Source organism: Macaca nemestrina, chromosome 5, assembly GCF_043159975.1.
Source record: "Macaca nemestrina isolate mMacNem1 chromosome 5, mMacNem.hap1, whole genome shotgun sequence".
Taxonomy (NCBI): Eukaryota; Metazoa; Chordata; class Mammalia; order Primates; family Cercopithecidae; genus Macaca; species Macaca nemestrina.
In genome coordinates this window covers 49406205-49427126 of record NC_092129.1, presented here as the reverse complement: position 1 = coordinate 49427126, position 20922 = coordinate 49406205, and the positions used below count along the sequence as shown (strand labels likewise).

Here is a 20922-nt window from a genome sequence, read left to right as displayed (position 1 = left end):
GGCCCACTGCATGGTATGACTATTGTATGTGACGCCCATGCTAAGGTCTTTGCATTTGTCGTTTCTAATGTTCACAACTTATTTATAAGGAAGGAATTGTCCCAACTTCACAGCTAAGAAAACTACAATTTAAAATATACAGGACTTTTCAGCCAGGCACAGTGGCTCACACCTATAATCCCAGTATTTTGGGAGGCCGAGGAAGGCGGATCACCTGAGGTCAGGAGTTTGAGACTAGCCCGGCCAATATGGCAAAACCCTGTCTCTACTAAAAATACAAAAATTATTGGGAGGCCAAGGCAGGCACATCACTTGAGGTCAGGAGTTCAAGACCAGCCTGGCCAATATGGCGAAACCCCATCTCTACTAAAAATACAAAAAATTAGCGAGGCCTGGTGGCGCACACTTGTAGTCCCAGTTATTTGGGAGGCTGAGGCAGGAGAATCACTTGAACCCAGGAGGCAGAGGTTGCAGGGAGCCAAGATCGTGCCACTGCACTCCAGCCTGGGTGACATAGTGAGACTCTGTCTCAAATAAATAAATTAATTAATTTAATTTAATTAAATATATAGGACTTTTGCCAGAGTCTCACACAGAAAGCAAGAGAACTCCAAAACCCAAATGCTGCCCTGTAAGTAAGTCAATCTTTCCCATTGACTCTCGGTTTTGGATGGCAGGAGGGGTTTTCTTATGGTTGAGGAGGCAACTACATAAGCTCTCTTTACAGCTCAGAAGCCCTCAAATACATGGCAATACCTGAGCTTCCTGTGGAACTTGGAAAGCATCTATCCTGTCAGTCAGGTACGTGGTGAGCTGTTTGTCCAGCTCCCCCAAGCTCTCTTGCAAGACTTGAAGCATCTGGTCAGTTTCCCGCAGGACCTGGAGTTGCTTTTCCAAAGAAATCTGCTTGCTCTCTGCCTGCACAGAGGAGAAATTGAATCATTAGTTGCCCAACACAAATATAAATAGCAGAATATATATATTCTGGCCATTAAGAAAAGACTAGAAAAGCTTTCCTCCAAGACTTTAGCCTTCTTTATAAATAAATAATAATTACTAATGATAACAGTGAAAATGTCCCACTAGGATCTTATGTACCATGCAGCTGAATTACTAATTATTACTTCTTTCTATATACAATGTCGAAATACAAAAATGTAAAGGTTTCCCAAAAGATGCATTAAACAGAAGATAAAAATTTGCTATTTATTATAATTTTAAAGCATTTTTAGGAATCAGCCAATGTCTGCCAATAAGAATATAAAACATAAGAAAAATGTCTATTAATACATAAACATCAGAGTCTCTTTTTTTCCAAAGCCTAAAACAAATTCTATAGGTGTATATACATATCAAACTACTATTTACTGCACTTTTGGTTTAAGCTTGATGTTATTCATGGGCTGAACATCAACAGTTATTATTTAATATGTGTTTGGAAGTACCTAATATTCATACCCAACCTTCCTATAAAAGAAGTGCTCTTTCTCTAATTCGTGATACAAATATGTATGTTACAACCTAGATATGAACTAAGAGACTATGGCTTTGCAGCTTATGTCAAATATCATGGCACTAATATTTACTAGGATAGTATGAGTTGTTGTTCTTAGATACAGCTATCATATGATCCTTAATGAAAATTAAATATTTTTCAAGTAGGAAATCATCTCAAAAATAATTTTTTTAATCATCAAATTCTGCCTTAGAGTGTTAGATCTATTCTTCCCTAGTGAGTACTTCAATACCCTCAATGCCCCTGTGAGCACTGGTTACCAACTTTAACCAACATTAAAGATTTTCCCAACATTAAAGCTCTGTGATACAGAGCTTAGGGCCAGCTCCACTTCATCAATACCTAATCAACACCCATGCACATCCCAACTCTCACCAGGTGACTTAGATCTTCATATCGGCTGTTGAAAGCCTCCAGTTTCTCACTGATTATATCATCCAGGATCCCCCCATCGATCAAAGTCTGGCCAAGTTCTCGAATCTGAGTGCGATTATCTGCCGGGTGGCGCAGAACAGATTCCAGAGACTGGAATGGAGATGGGGAAAAAAAATAATAATGCATTTACTAAGGCAAAAGGTATCAAGGATCCTCAAAATGTCTATTTGTTAAACAAGTAATTCTATTTTCTAAAAATCTACCTAAGGAACAGGACCAAAAATTAAGAAAATTACTAATTCACAAAAAATACCCATCCCAGTATTAAAAAATGCATAAAAATGAGCAATTAGCACACGTGATATATAATAATATAATTTCACAAAAATAATTTCAACTATTATTAATTATGGGAGGATAAGACAGGAGGATCACTTGAGCCCAGGAGTTCAAGGTTGCAGTGAGCTATCATACCACTGGAATCCAGCCTCGGCAACAGAGCGAGACCACGTCTCTAAACAATAAATAAGTGAATAATAAAAAGTTAAAAATAATTATTAATTATACGAGGAAATGTTTACAATCTGAAACAAAGTTTAAAGGTGGAGACAGTACTATGCAAACAAAATTAGCTCAACTTTTATTAATTACGTTACTAAAAATAAGTACTCATTTTCCTACAATATACGCAGAATAAGAGGCATTGTTTTATATAAACACTTTTTATATACATAAATCTAATTAACCATATGGGCTAAATAGCATTCCCAGTTTACAGATGGGAAAACTGAAGCTCAGAAAGGTTAAATAACTTGCCTACATACATGCAGTCAAAAGAAGAGGAAAGATACCAACATGGCTCTAAAGCCTTTAAGACCCCAAAGCCTGGCCAAGCGCGATGGCTCACACCTCTAATCCTAGCACTTTGGGAGGCCGAGGAGGGTGGATCACTTGAGGTCAGGAGTTTGAGAACAGCTTGGCCAACATGGTAAAACCCCATCTCTACTAAAAATACAAAATTAGCTGGGGTGGTGGCACACGCCTGTGATCCCAGCTACTCGAGAGGCTGAGGCACGAGAATTGCTTGAACTCAGGAGGCGGAGGTTGCAGTGAGCCAAAATCACACAATTGCACTCTAGCCTGGTCAACATAGGGAGATTCTGTCTCAAATAAAAAATAAATAAGTAAATAAAAGATCCCAAAGCCTTTGATCCAATATACTACCGTCTAGTATGCATATATAAAAGACAGTAGTTAGGAAGAAATCTACAAACCATTTTAAAATGTTTATCTTAGAGTTTTGCTTTACACTTTTCTTTATTTTCCATATTTCTAGCATGTACACGTATTCACTCTTACATTAGGAAAAAAAAATTAAGCTTTTCATATTTTTCATTCACTCTGTCTCTCACTCTGCTATATTTGAGAAGTGACATCTTTTCTCTAGCAGAGCATCCATCTCCTGGAATGTAAGTGCCACATTTTACTCATTTCTGACCTTCAATCCATTTGTCCACTCAGTTCCCACATGGTACCAAGACATTTTTAAAAGCATATCTACCCCTTCCCCTTTTATTTTTTGTTAAGCAGACCCACCCCCTTTGCATTGTATTTCATTTAAGAAATGGTTATTAAATTAGCGTGTGCTACACACTGTGGTGGGAACAGAGGAATAACAAGGTATCGGGTACATTTCCTGTCCTCAATGAGTTCAAAGTCCAGGCTTGAAGATAAGCTCCTAAGACAAGATCCCATGCCTCAACCACTGTCTTTTAACTTCTAACATCTGAAGGTAAGAGACAGGAAGCCCCTGTAAACCGTCAGTGCTGTGTTTAGTGAGTAAAAATAACTTGTTGACAAAACAAGAGAGCAGTTGTCCTAATAACATATGGCAGAGCTTTGTCCAGGGCCTAGTAAAATAAACTGGAAAACCACTAGAGTGCTTCAACATGTCTAAAATTTACAAATTGTGAAACAGCTAACCACATCTTGAGGCTGATATAGTGGGTCACCAATAATCTAAATACACATGATTGTATAAACACTTCAGGCTACGAAAGAAAATGCAAGTGACATTGAAAATGACTGAGGAAGCAAATGCATTTGCCTGAGTAAAGCATTACATTCCTCATTGTAAACACGTGTGGCCTCATCACAACAAAGAGAAATGCCATGGAGACTGTGGGTTCCAACCTCCAGGGCTTCGTTGACAGCATCCGTCTTCTCAGGCAGGACCTCTGTGCTCTTCATCCGCTCTTCCAAAGTGTTTAACCAGGTGGTTTCAAGATCCAAATAGTGAAGCAGTTCAATCCAACAAGACCAGACCTCCTAAAGCATGAAAAAGTTTAAATTAGACAAAAAGCCATTTCATATATCGTGTATCTAGTGCTACACATTCTCTTTAATCACTAATAATTTCATCTGAATGTGAGTATATCTAGGAATTCAAAAACTGATGGAGTTGAAACTTCAAAAATAAAATAAAATAATCCAAAAAAAATCATATTAGACCAATTGGTGAGGGGTGTGGAGCAAAGAGTGGGCAAGAGGCTGCCTCACTCTTTAAAATAAATTCCATGATCTGATTTAAATGTCAAAAATACAACTATATAGTTAGTAGGAAAAACAAGAGAGAAACATTATTTACTTTGTTTTTTAAAGGCCAAGTTCACACCTGTAATCCCAGCATTTTGGGAGGCCAAGGCAGGTGGATCACCTGAGGTCAGGAGTTCAAGACTAGCCTGGCCAACATGGTGAAACCCCATCTCTACTAAAAATACAAAAATTAGCCGGGTGTGGTGGCAGGCACCTGTAATCCCAGCTACTCAGGAGGCTGAGGCAGGAGAATCGCTTGAACCTGGGAGGTGGAGGTTACAGTGAGCCCAGGCCACACCACTGCCCTCCAGCCTGGGCAACAAGAGTGAAACTCTGTCTCAAAAAAAAAAAAAAAAAAAAAAAAAAAAATTGTTTTTTGAACAAAAGAAAAATATTACTCACAATTGTAAATTTTAAAAAAATTATCTCATAGAAAATTGAAATCTCCTGGGCCCCACCCAATTCCAACTCAGAGCTAACTGAAAAAGTTTGCAATGTAGCCTTCCCAACTTTTTTCTAAGTTCATGAGGCCATATCAATATAAGAAGAAAGCCACATTTTACCAAAACTGGAGTTATACTGTTCTTACTATATTGGTTTTGATCACTCATTCCCCTCTAAGGTTTCCAGAGCAGGGACCCAGGGGTTGTGTAGTGGGTGAATACATTTATAAATTTATAATCCCTTATAAGAGGAACTTATTTGAGTGGTAAGTTTAAGAGAAAGAATTCAGCTGGATGCCTCCTGGGCTGGTCGTCTTGAATGTACTAAATGAGTGAAGGCATCTGCTGGTCTACATAAATGAGTGAAGGCACCTGCTGGTCCACACTCCATATGAAGTATGCTTACCAGATCGGGGGCAGTACATTTTTCTACAAAGGGCCAGACAGTAAATATTTTAGATTTGGGGGACACATTTGGTTCCCATCACAGATTCTTCTTGGAGGGGGTTATGTGTTGTACAACCCTTAAGAAATGTATACACTACTCTTAGTTAACCAGGTATCCAAAAACCAACCTACAAGTTAGATTTAATCCCTCAGCCAGTCCAGGTGCAGTGGCTCATGCCTGTAATCCCAGCACTTTGGTAGGCCAAGGCAGGAGGATGGCTTGAACCCAAGAGTTCAACACCAGCTTGGGCAACATAGCGAGACCCCCATCTCTATGAAAACATTAAAAAATAATTAGCCAGGTGTGGCATTGCAAAGCTGTAGTCATAGCTACTCAGGAAGCGGGGACAGGAGAGTCACTTGAGGTTACAATGAGCTGTGATCACACCACTGCACTCCAGCACAGGTGACAGAGCAAGACCTTGTCTCAAACAAAACAAAACAAAATCCTCAGCCATAATTCGCCAACCACTGAATTAGAATAAAAGAAAAGAGTTTATATTCCCCTATTTCTACAAGCAAAAAGCAGACCAAAAATCTGCTCAGTTGCAAGCATGACCTCTTTTCTAATGGGAAAGCAAAGATGACTCAAAGAAGATCACTCCCAAGAAGCAGATGGATCCCAAAACAAGTAGCTTTCTTACTAACTTGCCTCAATGATACATATTTATTTTAGCACAAAATTGGTTTAGAACAAGCAATGAATGAATTTACAAATGAATGAATGATCAAAGTAATGAATGAACTTAGGTTAAATATTGCAGTTGCCATTTTTTACCATTTCAGGATTTACCACAATACAAATATTTGTTTTACATTAAATTGAATGTAAATTAAACTGTTGTAAATTGAAAGCCTTCTTAAATCTTCCAACAAGCAATAACAATCATACTACTATAAAAACAAACAAGCAAAACCTTACTGTTAGTTTAAAAAATTTCATAGAATCATCTACATTTTACATGTAATGGCCAGGAAGAAAAAAGAAAGGTATTTTATCTAAGGTCCAGTAAAACAGTCACATATTTAAGTACTGTTTTTCCTTCAGATGACTCTCGAACTTTAATACCACTCAAAAGAAAATAATTCCTCTCTGTGTACTCAACCAGACAAGACAAAACAAAACAAAAGAGAGGCTTGCAATGTGCTCTGCAGTTTTTGGACTGGAACAGGCTCTACAGATCATCTGCTACATGAAAACCTGGATTGCACATATAAATAAAGTAAAGTTTGAAGATATAAAATGACTTGTCCAAGAACCTTCTGATAATTAGGGACAGATTTTGGTCTCCTATTTTTAACCCCTCTTTCATTTTTCTCAAACTATTTCCCAAGAACTATTTTTCCTTTATGATCCAGAATTTGAAAGAAAAGTGAAGTTTTCTCCAAGATTTGAAAATGGCCAAAACATTACAGAGTTTGGATCTCAGAAATACATCACTGAATAATAATAATAATAATAATAATAATAATAATAATAATGTACCTCTAGTGTGTGGCACTTTCCTCGAATTCTGTTACAAAGAAGTTGGTAATTCTCCAGCACAACATTCAGCTCAGACGTCAACTCCTGGCCACCAGAGGGCACCTTGGCAGCTAATAACTTGATGTTGTCCTTGAGAATCTTCACTCTCACCTCCTTCTGCAACACATCCTCTTTTGCCCTCTGTTCCAAGAAAGGATGGATGAACTTGAAAAACGTCTCCCTTTCTCAGTAACCAATTTCTTTTCTTTTTTTTTTTTTCAAGAATTAAACCAAAGTTAAAACATCTGGATGATTCTAACTATCAAAACACTACATTACATAGGTAACAGTGAATGGTTCTTTGTGGGGTTTTGCTTTTGTTTTTGAGATGGAGTCTTGCTCATTGCAACCTCCGCCTCCCAGTTCAAGAAATTCTCCTGCTTCAGCCTCCCGAGTAGCTGGGATTACAGGCGCCCACTACTACGCCTACCTAATTTTCATATTTTTAGTAGAGACGAGGCTTCACCATGTTGGCCGGGCTGGTCTCAAACTCCTGACCTCAGGTGATCCACCCACCTCGGACTCCCAAAGTGCTGGGATTACAGGCGTGAGCCACTGCACCCAGCCTAGTGAGTGTTTTTGAAATAAGAATGCTAACTCTAAAAATTTCACTCATGCATCCAATGTACTCAGCCCCCACAAATGTTTTCATTTCATAACAGCAGTGTTAACATAAGTTATCCCAATTATGTTTACTGACATGAAGCATTTTCAAAGTCTGGGTCCAAGATCAGAATTTAAGTGAGTGAATTTTGATTATCACTGGAGGGCTGCGCAGATTACACTGCGATAAATACATTTTCACAAAAATTGAGGTACACTATGGTAGAAGTATCTTTAAAGGTTCTCTAAATAATTTAAACTTTTTAAAAAATTCTAGAACACAGGTACATGTATCCTTCTGCTAATTAATAGCATTTCAATGATAAAGTTAGACTGAGATGATCTGATCCAGAAATAGCTGTTTCTCAGTGCTCAAGATAAACAATCTGACATTCAGGAAAATCAACCTATTAGGTTGGTGCAAACGTAATTGCGGTTTATGCCATTATTTTTAATGGCAATAAATAAAAATAAAATAGCCTTTCACTTTCCCCTTTACTTTTCTCTACTATTTAATGGTTTTGAACTTCCTTACTTTGGGGGAAAGTAATTAGGTGTAGTGGTTTTGTAAGTCTTAATGGCTGTTTGAAAGAATAAAAATAAATAAAATGTTGCCCAATCAAATATTTAAATATCATTTTTCTCAAATCTCATCTATAGCAACTTTTAAAATCCAAAGAACTACAATGCCAATAGTGTAAAGAAAGATAATAAATGAGACAATTCTTAACATGGTAGCCTATTTTAAAATACCTATGTACTGAGTATTTTTAAATCTTTCAAAAAGAGCTGCACTTACAACAAGTCTCCTGTCATATTCACTTTGATTCATGTATAGTAATGTATGAATGTCACATAATCCCTTTTTTGAAAAAAACTCTGCACAGAGATTTTTGCTTTAGTTACACTTCTAGGCAAGTTAACTTTGAGGTAAAACAGTCACTGTGTTGCTTAAGCTTATAGGGGAAAAAAGCTTTGAAAACACAATCTCCTTTGGCTTGAACACTCAAGGACAGTTGAAGCTGTGTTAGAAATTTGGGAATGATACCCAGTTCTTTTATTATATATAAAAAAAGAGTGTTCAAGACTATCAACATAGGAGAACAAATTTACAGGAAATGTATCCAGTGAATCCAACTAATAAGAACTCCCTTGATGCATTCCTACCGCTACTCCTACCTGCTCTAATGAAACGTCGGTGTTCATATGTGCCGTAAGTATTACCTGGAAGATCAGTACAAGGAGAATAATAACAAACCTCAGACAACTTGGAAGGTCTCTTTTGTTCCCCTTGCAAAGAATAATTCTTCGTGAAAATTTTTGGAAATAGTGATGAATGCAATTAATGCCACTGGATTGTGCACTTAAAAATTAAAATGGCCAATGTTATATGTATTTACCCCAATTTAAAAAAATGATCATTCTTCCTCACGCCCACTACCATAGGGTTTTAAATCATTCTCTGTAGCCTCCCAGAGGTCTAACTTAAGAGCCTGTCTCACAGGCCCTCATGGACTCAACTCATGGGCCAAGCCATACATGCGGACTCCTGGCTTCCTTCCCCTGCTAAAATCAGAGCAGCTACCCTGTTACACTTTTTTAATTCAAAAACCTACTGTGAAAGATGCTATGTGCACACAGTGCTTGACAGTTGGAGAGACAATTGATGGGCTGGTTTTAAAGGGAGGAGGGAGGCATGAAGTCTGTTGGCACTGGTTGTCCCCGCCTCACCTTCATCTCTTGCACAGCACTCTCAAGCTCTTCTGGTGACTTGTACTCAAAATCCCGCTCCAGGTATTCTTCCTCAGCCTGGGTCATCCATTCCTGCATCTCTGCCAAGTCTTTCTTTAGGTTCGCAGCTTTTTCTTGACTTTCAGACAACCTACTTTTTTGAGTAGCGATCTACAAAGGAAAAACCATTCCCCCAAATAAACAAATGTTAATGTGTTCAATATCAAGTTTTAGCTCTTCATATTTAAAGGCACATGATAACTTTCCACAACAAATTGCATGCTTTAAAAATTCAGATAAAATGTCATACACTTCGTGCTAATGCGGTGGAATATAAGCAATAATGAAAATAATCTTATGACTGGAATTCTACACCACATTTGGATAATACTCTTATCTCGAAATATCTATTATAATTTTGAAAACGCATAACTGTTGACTGTAATCCCAGATGTAGGAATCTATAACAGTAAAAGCACATATATGAAGTAAATTTAATGTAGCACTGTTTATAATGAAAAAAAAAAAAAAGGAAAAACAAAAAACCTAGAAGCCGGTCAGGTTTGGTGGCTCACGCCTGTCATTGCAGCACTTTGGGAGGCCAAGGCAGGGGGATCACCTGAGGTTAGGAGTTTGAGATCAGCATGGCCAACATGGCAAAACCCCATCTCTACTAAAAATACAAAAATTAACCAGGCATGGTGGCACATGCCTGTAGTCCCAGGAAGTGGAGGCAGGAGAATTGCCTGAACCTGGGAGGCAGAGGTTGCAGTGAGCCGAGATCACACCACTGTACTCCAACCCGGGGAACAGAGCAAAACTCCATCTCAAAAAAAAAAAAGCCCAGAAGCAACCAAAATGTCCATTTTCTTCTTTTTAACTGCACTTCCCATTAAGATTTCACTTTTAAAAAGCAGCGAGGGATAGGCTGCTATTAAAGATGTCATAAAACACTGCTCTGTAAAATTTTGGTTTTGATATCTACTATATTTGTATATGCCACACAGACACAAAAAAGTTACAGTAAAAAATAAATAGTTGTCTGATTCTGATTCAGTAACTTAGTTAAAAATTTCAGAGAAGTCAAGAAATATTTTCAGAGCACTCCTCCCCATAACAACAAACTGACTTCTACTGTGAGAGAAGGCATCGTTCTGCAGTCACAGTCCAACCCCTACGTGACAAGTTCAGCCTTATGCTCAAATTAAATGCTGCAGTAGTGGCCACACTGCCAGGGCCTGCTTGGCTGCTAGGCTGATAGCAGCCAAAGGCCAGCACAGGAACTGGATGGTTCTCACGGAAGTTATAAAGTTAAGCAAGAGATAGGGGCTCCAGTCCCTCTCTCCAAATAGGATCTCTGGCATAAAAATAGACAGGACCAAACAAGAGCTTTTCTTCCACTGTCCCCACAGGGTAACCAAGGAACTGGTGCCAGCAACACTCACAATCCCATTCCCAAGCCTGGCTGATCATCAGGTTAACCTGGTAAGCTTTTCATTAAAATACATGCACACACACAGAAAGAGAAAGAGAGAGAGAGAAAGATTCTTGGGCCCCACTTCCAGAAAATTCTCTGTATGTGTACTTTTTGAACACTAGTCAGCAATATAATTTTCACAGATCCAAACACAAATGAAGAAAATAAAGACACTACCACAACAACAACAAAACACCCTCAAAATTATCTTTAATTATCCTGAGAATATATACTTTCTATTTTTTGGCATTTAAATGTTCCTGTTTTACAGGATATCACGAATATAATAGACAAAATAAACTATCTTTGTTGTTGATTTGTTTTATATGCCTGTTCTTTTCGCAAAATGAAAATTTGACAAAATTGTGTTTGTCCAAAACTACTTCAACATTTGTACTAGTCAATGCAATGCAATAGTCTGGAAATGCTCTAGATAATTTTCACACCTCCTTCCTAAGGACACTTTAAATTTCCCATATATTTATTCCTGTATTTTGAATCAGCAATTCACAATGAATTCTTTGTTGTCATATTTATGTGGGTGGATGGATGGATGGATGGATGGATGGATGGATAGATCGATAAAGATACAAACTTCTAATTATCACCTTCCTTGATCCTCACTGCCACTTCCAAACCATTCTCTATGTATTTCCTCAAAAACCCCAGTTCCTTAAGGCACATGCCATCAGATTACAGCATATTGAGAAAAATTTGAATTTAGCTAGGGTAAGAGGTGAGAGTACAACATTATTAGTTTCTTAAGTGTGATCATGGTAGTGTGATTTTGCAGAAGAATACCTTCATGCTTGGAGAATCATGCTAGAGTATTTAGGGCTGAAGTGTCATGATGTTTTCAATTTCCTGTTCAAAAGTACCCAAAAAAAGGGTGTGTGTGTGTGTGTGTGTGTGTGTGTGTGTGTGTGTGTGTAAAGAGAAGGGCAGAGAGAGAGAAAGCAAAGGTGATAAAACATTAGCGAGTCTCTGAACGGATGGATATACAGCTGCTCCTTTTATCATTCTTTTAACTTTTCCTTACATTTGAACGTGTTCAAAATAAGTTAGTTGGGTAAAACAACAAAAACAAAGCAAAATATTCAGTTATGCAAATATAAATTTTTCTGATACAAACATTAGCCAAAAGCATTTTATTAAGAAATATGTACTATCCACATGACTGTGGGGTATGCCTATATTTCACATTGACTTCTATTTTTCACTGCTTTGTCACTCACTTCAGCTATATATAGCCTCACTATTATTCCACTAATAAAAATCAAAGCAATCGAGACAGAATACCTCCCAGTTCTACTGTTCCATATCATTTCCTCCCTTCCATTACCATGGAGAAACCATATCTCTAGCAACATCTTCACTTAGATTGTGGATCTCACCCTTACATAATCACAGACTTCACTTGAGAAATTCTCCTATCTCAATCTCTTTCTGCACCATCATGTTTTTCTAAATGAGAGGTCCTCTCATTAATATCTCTCATTTAATATCTCTCATTATAAAAAATAACAAAACCACCTCTTTGGATTCCCATCACCAGTACCCACCCATTTATCTGCTCCCCTGAAGAGAAATTTCTCAAAGTTGGTTATGCTTGGTGTCCCAGTTCCTCAGTTCCCATACCCTCCTTGACACTCTCCACTATGATTATTTTTCCCACCAGATCGCTGACCCTACTTACTCAAGGTTATTAAATGCCTCCTTCTTATCAAATTTAAAGCTTGATTTTCTGTTTTGATTGGCCCCTGCAATCCTCAGCATTCGGCACAGTGAAGTTTTCTCCACCTAGCATCTGGGACCCCACATTCCCTGTTACTGATTTTTCCTCCTTAGCTTCTAGCATCAAATTTAACCCTTCCAGAATGGTAGTCATCATTTCACCTACACCCACAAAAGCTTCTCCTTCGTTATTGCAGTAAATGACACCACAATTCACACAAAGTGGAAGCTTTGCAAAAATTCTGAGTCATGCTTGACCGTTCACTTTTTCTCCTGTCACACATCCAATTCTTTCCTTAGGTCTCTTCTTTATTTTCAAACCTAGTATTTCTCATGTCCTCCATCACTACTTCTCTAGCCTCTCTAGTACATGGGGCCATCCTCTCTCTCCAAGATTGCAGTAACCTTATAAGGATTCTTTCTATTTTCATTCTTGCCTTCCCCGAGCAAACTACTCACATGAAAACTAGAGAGAGGCTGAGTGCAGTGGCCCATGCCTGTGATCTCCATGCTTTGGGAGGCTGAGGCAGGAGGATGGCTTGAAGTCAGCAGCATCTGACCAGACTGGCATCTGGTCTCAAACTGCTGACTTCAAGCCATCCTCTTGCCTCAGCCTCCCAAAGCATTGAGCCAGAACCCCATCTGTACAATTTTTTTTTTTTTTTTTAGACAGGGTCTGGCTCTTTCGCCCAGGCTGGAGTGCAGTGGTGTGATCTCAGCTCACTGCAACCTCCATCCCCTGGGCTCAAGCCACCCTCTCACCTTAGCCTCCTAAGTAGCTGGGACTATAGGCACATACCACTATGTCCGGCTAATTTTTGTAATTTTTATAGAGATAAGGTTTTGTCATGTTGCCCAGGCTGGTCTCAAACTCTTGAGCTCAGGCAATCCACCCACCTCAGCCTCCCAAAGTACTGGGATTACAAGCATGCACCACTGCATCTGGCTCAAAAGTATTTATAAAATTATCTAGGCATGGTAGTGAACACCTATAGTCCCAGCTACCCAGGAGGCAGGAGGATTGCTTGAGCCCAGGAGTTCAAGCCTGCAGTAAGCAAGGATCCTGCCACTGCACTCCAGCCTGGGTGACAGAGCAAGATAGTGTTGCTAAAAAAAGGAAACAAAACAAAAAGCCAGAGTGACCTTGAAAGATCTATATCACATGTCACTTCCCTGTTCAAACCCTTCAAATTCCTTTCTGTGTAATATCATACTTGAAATAAATCCCAAGTCCTTTCCTCCAAGGCCATAGCTAATCCATCCTCTGCCTACCTCTAACCTCAAATATTCCCATTCTCCAACTCACTAACTCCCTACACTGCCTTCATTCTCTATTAAACAGACAAAGTTCATTCCCACCACAGAGTTTTAAAACTTGCTATTCTCCATGCCTGAATGTTCTTATCTGAACTTTACAAGGTTAATCTCTTACTTTACTCAGTTCTTTATTCAAACGTCCCCATCTCAGAAAGTCCTTCCCTGACCCTCCTATTTGAAATAACCCACCTAGCCCTAACTCCTTGCTACTCCTCCATGATATTATTTGTTATCCATCTGCCTCACTAGAATGTAAGCTCCTTAAGAGGAGTTTCTTCTTCCTTGTTCAATGCTGTACCTGCAGTGCCTAGAATGATGCTTGACAGTTGGCAACTGATTAAGAAATATTTGCTAAGTAAATAAATGGTCACACTCAAATGTTTTAGGGGTAAAGCAAGTGTCATAAATGTGTTTCAAGACAGGTTTAAGACAAGAATGGGTAAGCCGTGAGCCAAACTGCACAATCAGCACCCTCTCTTAATTCAAAAAATGATGCCCTTTTTTTGCCCCAGCTTGCTACCCACGCTGGAGTTATTTTAGACCATTGTTTTTCAAACTGGATGGGTCATAATACATTTAGTCAGTTAAGAGCAGCTACAGTCTACATCTCTTGAAAACCACAGATAGCAACGTTGAGAAACTCACCTCCTTGCTAAGTTTCTCCAGTTGGGTTTGGTAGTCACTTAGTCTTGTCTGCACCCAAGTTTTTATTCCAGCAATGGGACCACTTCGAAGATTAGTCTCTATTTCCTTCATGTTTTTCAGAGATGATTCAATTGTTTCTATTTCATTAACAAATGCCTAAACACATAAAAGATGCATGTTGAGTTCATTACTATATAAGTGGATGCCATAATTATAGTTTGTCTGCTTATCTCCCTGCAAATATTATAGAAGCAGACTGCTTAAGAGTCATTAGTTCTAACTACTTAAGAAATATTGTGCCATAAGAAACTCATTTCACCTGGGTGCTTGATATAGCCATCTGACAAATTAGATCAGAAATACCTGACTCTCAGCAGGGAACAGTCTTTTAATTAATGTAGAGAAGCCTAATGATTTAACCAAATATAAACTGCATGCACTATTACTAGCAAATTCATTTTTTGGGAGGGGTTGTTTTTTCTTTATACTTTAAGTTCTAGGGTACATGTGCACAATGTGGAGTCATTGTATATTGCTTTTCTTGTGCCACATGGTGAAGATTTAAGAAAAACATACTTAACAAATGAATTTGATGAACAGATACTTCTCAAATTCATTTGTTACATTTTTTTTTTAAATCCTCACCATGTGGCACAAGAAATGCAATATACAATGACTTCTAATGAACTAAAATTGTTCTTGTTCTCTATTCTATAACCTCTCTAAATTCTATAACCATGGCCAGAAGTAAAAACATGAAGAATCTTTCATTCTTTTATTAGCTATAAAGTCAAAAAAGCTTTATGATGAAAGATATTTTATCTAGATTTAATGCTATGTTATATTCTCACAATTTTAATAATAGCAGCGAAAAACATATAAAAAGAACAAAACATTATTTATGACAAATTCCCCAGATCAGCAAAACTCACAGAGCACTGGTCTAACTGCCTCTGTAGATCTGCGTTGTTTCCTCGGGCAGCCTGCTGTTTCATTAAGAAGTCTTTCACGCCATCCATCCACCTCTCAATGACTGTTGAATCAGCCTAAATCAAACACGATAACGGAGGGGGATATTACTCCATGACGTTCAGTCTACTACATCTCAAGATCTACCGCCACTGGAACAAAGGCAACTTTTTAAAGCTCCGATGGTATCATTTTCACTTAGTTTATTTCTTTTTTTAAGGCTTCCAACTTTGAAAATGATTACTTTCTTCATTCTTGACTGAAATCCTCAAGAGACGACAGGCTAGTAACCATTCTAAAAATTTCCAAACACTAGCTCTTTTTGCTTAAATGCAAACAATAGGTATGATTTAAAATGCAAATTACAGGGAAAAAATGCATTTCTAAGTTTAATCAGCTATAAAATATTTTTCTCTGATATAATTTAGAACAATTTTTCTTTAAAGTTAGTAACTCAGAGCAGGAATGAACAAATAGCACGGTGGAGGGAATACAATAGACGGCTCTCATTCCTGCCGTTGGATGCCTTTTTATCTGAGAACTCAGGACAGTCACTGCTCTGCTCCATTCTTTCATCCAACATTTATTAAGCAGCTACTGTATACATAATCTAGTTACTGTGTATGGTGATAGGGGTTCAAAGACAAATGTGAAAGCAAACATTTTGCAAAGAGAAAGAGGCTTTAGAGAGAAGGTAACATTGGAACTGGGCCTTAAAGAATGCAAATAAGGGTCAGGCATAGTAGCTTACGCCTGTAATCCTAACACTTTGGGAGACCCAGGCCATGGATCACGAGGTCAAGAGATTGAGACCATCCTGGACAACAAGGTAAAATCCCATCTCTACTAAAAACACAAAAATTAGCTGGGCATGGTGGGGCGCCTGTAATCCCAGCTACTCAGGGGGCTGAGGCAGGAGAATTGCTTGAACCTGGGAGGCAGAGGTTGCAGTGAGCCAAGATCACACCACTGCACTCTAGCCTGGCAACAGAGCAAGACTCTGCCCCCCCCCACCCCAAAAAAAAGAAAAATAAAAAGAGAATGCAAATAAGTAGATATAATTTGAGCTTTTGAGCTCTAATACCAAAGTCATTTCTTTCCATAGGTGGGCAACTGCCATGTTTTTCTCCAGTCTTCTGCTGATGACATGTTCCCAATTCCTTCCATGATGTCTGCAGGACATGACATCTAGGTATTGCTCACTACTCTGATCAACATGCTCTGGAATCTACATCAGTTTTTTAATGTCCTTAAAATATGCCACCCAGAACCACCTATTCTGATCCTTATAATGTTTGAATTGATCACAAAGATCTAACTAGTTTATACAAGGTTATGAGAGATTATCTCAAACACTTTGGTGAAATCAAGACTTGCCAAGAATGTTCATTTGTGAGCATTATTTGAACTAAATGAGAGAGCATCTCCAAATGTGAGATGTTATCACTCTATGCATCCAATAATCTAGTCTTCCTCCTCAAAAAGAAAAAGAAAAAAAAAGAAAAGTAGTACTTAAAGGAAATGAGTCTGGGCAAGGCCTATTAGTGGTATCCCTGTTGATTCCTGGTGACCACCACATTCTTTCCTAAGCACATATAAAGATCTCTAGTCGGTTATTTATCTTACAGTTTGGCTAGGAACTGACATCAAACTTACTTTATAGCTTCAGCTTCTAAAAACTAATGTGTCCTCTTAATTAGGACATTTCTCCATCTCCATTTTTCTGGTAATTTCTCACAAGTTTATGGCATGACTGACCCTGAGATCATGGGTAAAAATCCCACTTGGGATGCAGATTTATGCATCTTGAGGAACTCTGAGTGCTTTTGCGTGTGGTCCTTAGTTCAGGCTCTAAAGCACTCTCAGTAATGACTATTCTATACTTTCTAGTTTTGAAGGCCATTCTCTGATGAAGATGGCAAGTAAAAAGTGCTTATCTAGCTAGGTTTCTCTGTGTGTCCTCCATTAATATTACACCATCCTGTTTAAGCACCTCTGCATCTAGTTTATTCTTGGCACAGTTTTGAAAGCCATTTCAGTCCCATTGCACACTTTCCCCAAGCTGCTTCCTCCTCTCTTCTCCAGTCTGTCTGACATGATTCCATAGGTCCATGCTACCCTTATATATTTTCAGTTGGTTACAGGTCATTTCTGTGTTTGCTCCAGCATTTCAAGATCTTAGCATAGAAGGCATCTTGGGAAGACGTGCTCAGAGTGGGTAGAGTGGGGCATCCAAAAAAGACAGAAGTGCAAAAAGAGACAAAGTGTGAAGACATTCATAGAGTTCATAAAATACGACTTTAAAAATTCTCGCTTAACTTGTCACCACAGATTCCTGCACTGCTAATCTCCATTCTGCACTGTTAAAGAATGCATTACTGGGGCCAGGCGTGGTGGCTCATGCCTGTAATCCCAGCACTTTGGGAGGCTGAGGCAGGCAGATCACGAGGTCAGGAGATCGAGACCATCCTGGCTAACATGGTGAAACACCATCTTGACTAAAAATACAAAAAAAATGAGCCAGGCATGGTGGCGGCGCCTGTAGTCCCAGCTACTTGGGAGGCTGAGGCAGGAGAATGGCGTGAACCTGGGAGGCGCAGCTTGCAGTAAGCCGAGATCACGCCACTGCACTCAAGCCTGGGCAACAGAGCAAGACTCTGTCGCAAAAATAAAAATAAAAAATAAAATAAAATTTAAAAATGCATTACTGCTATATAACTGGGAAATTCATTAACTGTACTTTGAATAAGGAAAAATGATGGTCTCCTCAGCCAAAAATTTTCAAAGTGTATATGGAAGCATTATATTTCAAGGAGGTTTTAACCACAATTGGCTTCGACTTGACAAAATGGCCTTAACTACTCCAGTCACTGGCATATGAGGAAGTTTTATGGACTTGACTGCCTTCCTTCCTCCCTCCTTCCCACACTCTCTCTGACACACACAGACCCATGAGGGAACACACATTTCACATGTATCTGTTCCTATTCTCCCTCTTAAACTTCGACGTGAGAAAAAAGAGAAAAGCAACAGACAGACAAGCCATGTAGGCCAATGGATCATCCCAACAGTGAGGAAAGGAATAGAAGGGAATCTGTACACACTGTAATATTTTCACTACTAAAAATCCTGCATGTAATTCTGACCATGCTGTGTTCTAAAAGAGACAGTGTGCCCAAATAAAGAAATTCTAAGGTCTGACTACCAAGCTCAACACCTGCCTAGCCATGGGGCTTTGAGAAACTAATTTTTCTTTGAGCCTTAGTAACTCATCTGTAAAATTAGAATCATAACAACTATCTTGTCTGGTTGTTCTGAAAAACAGAGATTCCCACATAGAAGAATGCACTAAATGGTAGTGATTATTATACTAAGATCTACAAAACTAACTCCTTTATTATTACCAAGATTAAGACCATAAGAGTTACCACATCCAAGTTTTGGTGTTTATGTCCCATTAGAGGAACCACAGGAATGAACGGACAAGATGAGCACGTCTTTGAGTAAGCATCGATTTCACTTTTTTAATTGCTGCCAACATTAATGCTTGTTCTATCCTGTAACTGTTTCAAACCGCTACTGCTTATATATCTGGCCAGACCTGGCCAAATACAGCTCATGGGAAGGAATCGGTACAGAAGGAAAGGCCCACCCTTCAGAAGTGCTTAGCAGCTGCTTGACACGGCACGGGAAGGGTTATAAGTCCCGAAGATCAATGCTGTGAGGGTGAAGGCAGGAGACAGGGAGCTCTGCTCTGCCTTCCATTCTCCCTATCCTATCTCCTCTTTCCCTAAGCAAAATATTGTCACAGTCAACCTGTAGCAGATGTTTCCTGTGCTTTTCAAACATACCAAAAGGCAGTTCATCTTTAAGACAATTCCACAGCAAAGAGGTTGGTTACAAAGATCGTGGAACAGCTCACATGAAAATAGTGTTTCTCTGTCCATTTAAAAATTACCCAGCTGATGCACTTAAAGGCTTCTGATCTACAATAATGATGATTTTTTTTCTTCACCTCCATCTGCTTACAGAACACACACACACTTTTTTTTTTTTCTTTTGTTTTTTGAAACGGAGTCTCACTCAGTCAGTGGTCCAGGCTGGAGTGCAGTGGCACGATCTCGGCTCATTGCAAGCTCCGCCTCCTGGCGTGAACTCATTGCAAGTTCACGCCGTTCTCCTGCCTCAGCCTCCCGAGTAGCTGGGACTACAGGCGCCCGCCACCACACCCGGCTAATTTTTTTGTATTTCTTAGTAGAGACGGGGGGTTTCACCGCGTTAGCCAGGATGGTCTCGATCTCCTGACCTCGTGATCCGCTCGTCTCGGCCTCCCAAAGTGTTGGGATTACAGGCTTGAGCCACCGCGCCCGGCCAACACACACACTTCTTTAAGGGACTTCAGTTCTTATAAACCAAAACAAAATATAAAAACTGCTAGTAAATTTCTAAAGCAAATGTCATTATTTCACATGCAAAAAAAAAATAAACTAAGTACTAATCTGGGGCAGCCATTTCTCATTCCTGTTTTTACTCACAAATATTCAAATAAATATAAAATTACTAATACAGTATTTTTTGAAAATCAAAATATCAAATATTCTAGTTTGGAAGGGTCAAAGTCTACACGGACCACCACTGCTCAAAAGCAATGATTTCTAAGCATTTCACCTGGGCAACACCCTGCTATGGGATCACAGAAAAGGAACTGCAAGGTCATTAAAACAATTCCTTTGATCCTGACTCACATCGTCTCCCACCCCCAATCCTGTCAGCTAAGGATGGAGGTAATTTAAAGCTTGGTAAATCTGGATTTAAGACAGTAAGATCCCAAGGTACACAACTACCTCCAGAGACTTGATTACAGCTAAATTCTTGGAATTTTTTTTGCTCCTCCCCCATCTGTTGGAATGTCCACAGCTTTTTAAGACATAGACCAGAAAAAAAAAAAAAATACTGTGAAGCCAGAATTAAAACAGTAATTTAAGGTAGCAAGGTTCCTATTTTGTTTCGCTTTATAATATTCAATAACCTCAAAATCACAACCTTGAAAATGTGCTCTCTCACTTAGTAGGGAAGATAAACAATGACATTGCTACTACACTTATTTATCAAAAACTAATAAAGTCCTTAAATCTAAGGTAGGGAATATATGAATATTCCCTTCAGTAAAGTAAAATGTGTTCACAAATAAGAAAAAAAAAAACCCTTATGAGAAATCAATTATATATTACCTAAACAGGGTTAAATCATCTGTACTAATATTACTCTTAGAAAGTATTGCATTTTTACCCTAAAATGCTTTTCAAAGTACTTTTAAAACCTGGTTCTGCCTGTTGGAGCTCCAGCACCCCCGCTTCCAGATTCCGGGTCAGAGCAAGTCCATTCATGTGTGCCTTTGACTGTTCAACAATCGAAGGAAGAGGCATGACTACACAGGTGTCCTGCCACTTAGGATAACCAGGCATTTAGACTGTATCAATCCACTCTCACTAGACAGGCCCGACACATCAATTACATTCACATCTGCTAACTTGCTCTATGCCTG

The 20922-nt window shown here is 38.9% G+C and overlaps 1 protein-coding gene across 8 annotated transcripts in view; it reads right to left on the bottom strand.

The window, feature by feature from the left end:
* The window catches only part of LOC105465799 (utrophin), a 579736-nt gene that overhangs the window by 377664 nt on the left and 181150 nt on the right, over positions 1-20922 (bottom strand). For all 8 annotated transcript variants that reach the window (XM_071096556.1, XM_071096557.1, XM_071096560.1 and 5 more), the window contains 7 exons: positions 15341-15454; positions 14409-14564; positions 9236-9406; positions 6863-7042; positions 4085-4219; positions 1892-2041; positions 757-918 (listed from right to left, as the gene is read on the bottom strand). In XM_071096556.1, the coding sequence (XP_070952657.1) occupies positions 757-918; positions 1892-2041; positions 4085-4219; positions 6863-7042; positions 9236-9406; positions 14409-14564; positions 15341-15454 (1068 nt within the window). The remainder of the gene's footprint in view (positions 1-756; positions 919-1891; positions 2042-4084; positions 4220-6862; positions 7043-9235; positions 9407-14408; positions 14565-15340; positions 15455-20922) is intronic.